The sequence below is a fragment of the Poecilia reticulata genome, linkage group LG15 (assembly GCF_000633615.1).
Source record: "Poecilia reticulata strain Guanapo linkage group LG15, Guppy_female_1.0+MT, whole genome shotgun sequence".
Taxonomy (NCBI): domain Eukaryota; kingdom Metazoa; phylum Chordata; class Actinopteri; order Cyprinodontiformes; family Poeciliidae; genus Poecilia; species Poecilia reticulata.
In genome coordinates, this window is record NC_024345.1 from 30,554,931 (window position 1) to 30,560,082 (window position 5,152).

General features: G+C 43.4%; 2 protein-coding genes across 3 annotated transcripts in view; one reads left to right on the forward strand and one right to left on the reverse strand.

Annotated features, from left to right (window-relative positions):
- The window catches only part of cst7 (cystatin f), an 8,672-nt gene extending 6,527 nt beyond the window's left edge, over positions 1 to 2,145 (reverse strand). For both annotated transcript variants that reach the window (XM_008430536.2, XM_017308940.1), the window contains exon 1: positions 2,057 to 2,145. The gene's annotated coding sequence lies outside the window, so the exon portion shown is untranslated. The remainder of the gene's footprint in view (positions 1 to 2,056) is intronic.
- A 54-nt stretch (positions 2,146 to 2,199) lies between these two features.
- Positions 2,200 to 5,152, forward strand: part of tspan14 (tetraspanin 14) — a 5,378-nt gene continuing 2,425 nt past the window's right edge. Inside the window, exons 1-4 of the mRNA XM_008430533.1 lie at positions 2,200 to 2,310; positions 4,018 to 4,098; positions 4,358 to 4,408; positions 4,482 to 4,628. Coding sequence (XP_008428755.1) covers positions 4,018 to 4,098; positions 4,358 to 4,408; positions 4,482 to 4,628 — 279 coding nt within the window. The 5' untranslated portion in view covers positions 2,200 to 2,310. The remainder of the gene's footprint in view (positions 2,311 to 4,017; positions 4,099 to 4,357; positions 4,409 to 4,481; positions 4,629 to 5,152) is intronic.

A 5,152-nucleotide genomic window follows, 5' to 3' on the forward strand; every position in this document is an offset into this window, starting at 1 on the left:
TTTGTCATAGTACCCACAAGAATTTAAAACTACTTTCACCCCTGGTTTTAACTTAACTCAAGTTAAAACATTTTAACTCAAGTTTGAACCTTTCATCTCCTCGGCTGGTTTGGTCACATGAGCTGCAGATTAGCAGATAATCTTTTAACAACACTTTGAATGGCAGGTTTAGCAGCAGGTAAAGGGTGGTGAAACCAAAACCATCTCTGTCTCAACTGTTTGCTGAAAGAACATGAAAGACAGCAAGAAATATTCTAGCAGAGAGCATCCATCCTCATTATTCATCAGTTTGACCTCTGACCTCATGAAGGTGTTAAAGTGTTCCTATAGGAACTAAGAACATCTTTTAGAAGTTATTTATTGACAGTGCAATAATTATTCTTAACCAAACTAAATAACATTTACCTATAGCGTGCTGTGGTAAATGTATAAGTGTTTTGCTCTATTCACAAATTGTTGATAATGTGATTCTATGAATATGATTTATCGTTTTTAAATAGTTGTATCTTATTTTTTCCTATATTTAAGACTCTACCATAAATGGCATCTTGTATAACATACATGCACCGTGAAAACAAAAATGTGATTTTTTTGCTTGTATCTGTTTAACAACCTGGGTTGTTATTCCTAATTTGTTTGTTATTGACTTTTCCTGAATTAAATTTCTTACATATACATTGCAAATGGTATTTTTTATTATAGTGATCATGTTGTTTTTCATGTCTCTTTATTTCTTTTCTTCCTCCTATAATTGATGGAGATATATAGATATAGATATAAAGTATTGTCATTTAATGAGCGCTACATCCTTAAGAAAGTGAAAAAATATGGTGTTTTATGAGATAATTTATCTTTTACGGTGCCAGGCCACCGCTGGTTGGAGCTCCGCGGCGTTTAGCTCCTGGTTGATCCGGTTGATGAACGCTAATGTCGGCCAGCGGTTCTCCAGCTGCCGCAGCGCGGAGCTTCACTTAGGAACCATCAACAAATCACCAAACCAAACATTCTGTCAAATAAATGTTAATAAATGACTTGAATTGTAACCGACTAACTAATTGTCAGTGCTAATTTATGCTTTTACATGAGACACAATAGCATCTATTAAATTTTAAAGTCACATACATTATTTTCAATAATTTTAATATGAAATAATATAGTATTTTCTTCAATAGCTTCCAGGTCATGTGAAGTATCAAAATCACTTTGAAATAATTATACTAGTCTGCACAGATGAGGCACAGTCATCTGTTTTCCATTTTAATAATCTGATATGTAGTGAGAATATGTAATGTTTCAGTTGTTGGCTGTTTCTATGACTTTGTATTTTCGTGTTTTTATGGTGTAAAGCTCTTTGAAATGCCTTGTTGTTGAAACGTGATATATAAATAAAATTTGATTAGATTTTTTAATTGGGGGTTTTCTGTCCGAGGCCACGTTCTGTACAACCGGGGATTTGAAGGGATCCATTTTGGTGGCTTTGGGATCACGGCTCTGCGTTTGGCAGATGATGTGGCCCTTCTGGCTTCATCAGGTCGTGATCTACAGCTTCACTGGAGCAGGAGGCAGCCGGGAGGAGGATCAGTACCTCCAGGTCCAAGGCCCTGGTCTTGAGCTGAAAAAGGGTCGAGTGCCTTATTTGGGTCAGGGAAGATTGTCCTGACCCAAGTGGAGGAGTTTAAGCATCTTAGGATCTTGTTCATTGTTGGAGTTCATTCATTTCTGTCTCTGTTCACCACCCATGTTCGTTAACCAGTTTCAGGACCCGACCAGAACCACTCATTGTAAATGACCTAGAGAAATAATGAGATTTGGTTATATATAAAAACAAGCTTTAATGCTAACAAGCTAACAAGCTTTTTTGGTTCGGTAACCCGAACCCTAACCCAAACCGCTGGCCGACATTAGCGTTCATCAATCGGATCAACCTGGAGCTAAACGCCGCGGAGCTCGAACCATCTTCACTGCGGAGGGTGACCGTGACGTCATCAGCCAAAATTATAATTTTTAATATCTCAGAAACCAAAACTGCACAAACAAAAATTTTAACGGCACAAACCTGCACAAACGGAGCTCTAACCATTCAGACTGTTTGCTGATTTTTTGACGTGGGTGTGGTGTCCGCTTCACACAGCTGGAAGGCTTCCGCTTCCTGCCGGCTGGCGGCGCTACAGCCACCGCCAGCCGGCCTGCTGGTAAACAACAATAGAAGAAGAGCAGGAGTAGAAGAAGAGGAAAAGGAGGACTGAGTTGGAGCAGAGGAAGAACAGCAGAAGAAGAGCAGAGTTATTGATTATCTTATCGATCCGAGAGGTGAGGAGAACGGTTCTGATCCAGAATGGTTCCGCTCAGGTTCCGCTTCTGTTTTTGGGTCTTAGAGCTCCGTTAGCCCGTTAGCACCAATCCGTTAGCACCAACTACTTCCGGTTCGGTCCAGACTGAGAACCAGAACTAATGGGCCAATCTCGGACTTCAGGCTTTAGAGCAGAACTCTGCCAGCTGGAAGCCGGTTCGGTTCTGCTAGAACCGGGTTGTGGGTCGGTTTCACTCTGTCAGTCTGCCGCCTCTTCCGGAGTTATTATGGGATGTTACCGTCATGTAAAGGGTTGGGGGTTAAAGGTCAGAGAGTACAGAGCACTTTGACCTGAAAGGTTCTTTAACCGGATCATGATCCATTTCCGGTCGGTTCCGAGTCCAGCTCAGTTTGGGTTTTACGGTTCTGTTTTAAAGGGACAGTACGCCCTAATGCCCCAGACTCAGGTCAAGGTTCTGGAACATCCTGCTTTGACCCGAACCGGACCTGGGGACAGAACCCTGTCAGGTGGTTCTGAGTGGAGCTTTAAACCAAACCAGACCACCAGGTTTAAAGGTTCTTTCTCCGGACCAGAACCGATCCAGTTGGACAGGTCAGGTTGAGTGAATGATGCTGAGCTCAGAGGAAACCTGGCAACACAATAATCATCATTATATTTGATCCGAAGCGCATTTTTCAGAACCAGAGGCCACTTCCTGTTGGGAACAGGAAGTTTGACCAAAGGTCTGGATCTGACGACTCCACGGATTCATTTGTAAATTGTAGATTTTGTAGCAAAGTTTTGTTAAATTTCCAATAATCTGCCTATGATTGTTAACTTCATATGGATTTTAATAGTGATGGTCTCAGTTCTGTCTGACTCCATCACTTTGTCCACAAACTAATCAGACTAAATTCTCTGTGAGATGCAAACACCAAAACTTTATCTGTCCATGTGTGGACTCAGCCATTCTGGATCAGATGGTTCTGGACGGGATGGGTCCTGTAGTTAATAAACAAAGTAAATGATAAATATTCCTTAATATTTACTGTGTCTGATCCATAACGTCTAGAATGATCCATCTACCATCGTGTCTGACGCTTCCTCTGAATGGCTCTAGTAGAACAGCGCCCCCTGCTGACCTTTTACTGGCAGACAAGCATCTGATTCTGTTTCCTGGACAAAATAAAATCTCCCTTATTTTGGCAGACACAAACAGACCCTTCCTCTTTGTTTCCTCTATTTCTAATAATTAATAACAAAAGCAGGAATCTGCTTTTATTATTAAATAAAATAACAAATCTGAAGCTGCAGAGCCAGATTTCACCTCCGTTGGGAAGCAAACCAATGAAACTGATTAGGTTATAACTGTGTTATTACCACTCTATAGCGTCATGATTCCTTTCCCGTTGAAGTTGCTGTATTGCTGATATATTCTGCATCTCTGGCTCTTTTTCTCTAGTCCAGATAAAATGTCTTAAATGTAGCTTTGCAGCAAAATCTGCTCAGCATTTAAAGCTTGACTGCACCAGCCGCCATCTTGCAGAAAACAGGAAGTCCAAGCAGATTTGACCTCATATTTGTTGTCTAAGAAAAGATGGGCTCTGACCAGTCCAGGTTCTGGTTCTGTACTGGTGAAGCTCTGGACCAGTTTGGCCCGGCTGGTGCTGCTGCAGAGTCTCCCAGTGAAACCAGTCCTCACCCAGTTTGTGCCGTTTGTCTCCAGATGTACTACTATCGCTATGACAACCCTGAGGTCAGCTGCTGCTACAAGTACTTGATGTTCAGCTACAACATCATCTTCTGGGTGAGTCACCTGACCCGCTGGACCTGCCAGAACCAGAACCTCCTCGCTTCCTGTTGCCATGCAGAAACCAGGAAGTGATGTCAGCGACATGCTGAAGTTTCTTGGCAGCAGGAAGTGACACAGGAAGTTGTAAAAGAGCAACCAGGAAACAGTCTGGTTCTGGTTCGGTTTGCTTATCCAGTCAGTACTCTCAGGCTGTTTCTGGTTGCAGAACCTCGGTTCTTTCCTCAGTGTGACTCTGGTTCTGGTTCTGTTGCAGCTTGCCGGAGCCGCCTTCATTGCCATCGGGTTTTGGGCGTGGAGCGAGAAGGTGAGGGCAACCGGACCGTGGAACCGCGACCCGTCTGCATTGGGCAGAACTGACCTGCCTGTTCTGTCTGCAGGGGGTTCTGTTGGACCTGACCCGGGTGACCCAGCTGCACGGCTTTGACCCGGTCTGGCTGGTTCTGGTAGTAGGCGGAGTCACCTTCATCCTGGGCTTCGCCGGCTGCGTGGGAGCGCTGCGGGAGAACATCTGCCTGCTCAAGTTTGTACGTCTGACCCGGTTCTGGTTCTGACCCACACAACATTTAGAGCTGTGGAGCGGCCCAGGACCAGAACCGGGTGGGAGTGGGGAGGCCCGAAATGGTTCTGATCAGTTTCTAATGGATTTCAAACAAAGCATAACCTGTTGCCACGGCAACTAGAATTTTCCTAGAGCCTCAGATTTCTCTGCCGCTCCAGGTTTTCCACACCAGGCAGCAGCAGCAGAGGGGCGGACACCAACATCTGGGTCAGAACAGGTCGACTGAATATCACGTTTATTACGGTGAAAAAGAAAAAGTTTAGATTTAACTGAACTGATGACGGTAGTTTCTGAACTTTAACTGTAACAAAGTGCTGATCCTTCATGTTGCTACTAGCATGAGCTAAATGAAAATGGGCCCCTTCTTCTTCTTCTTCTTCTTTAGATTTCAACAGCAGCTTGCATCCATTATTGTTGCACTACTGCCACCTACTGGATCCTAATATCTATTCCTCAAATTCTCATAATGATCCCAGTATTATTTAAAAA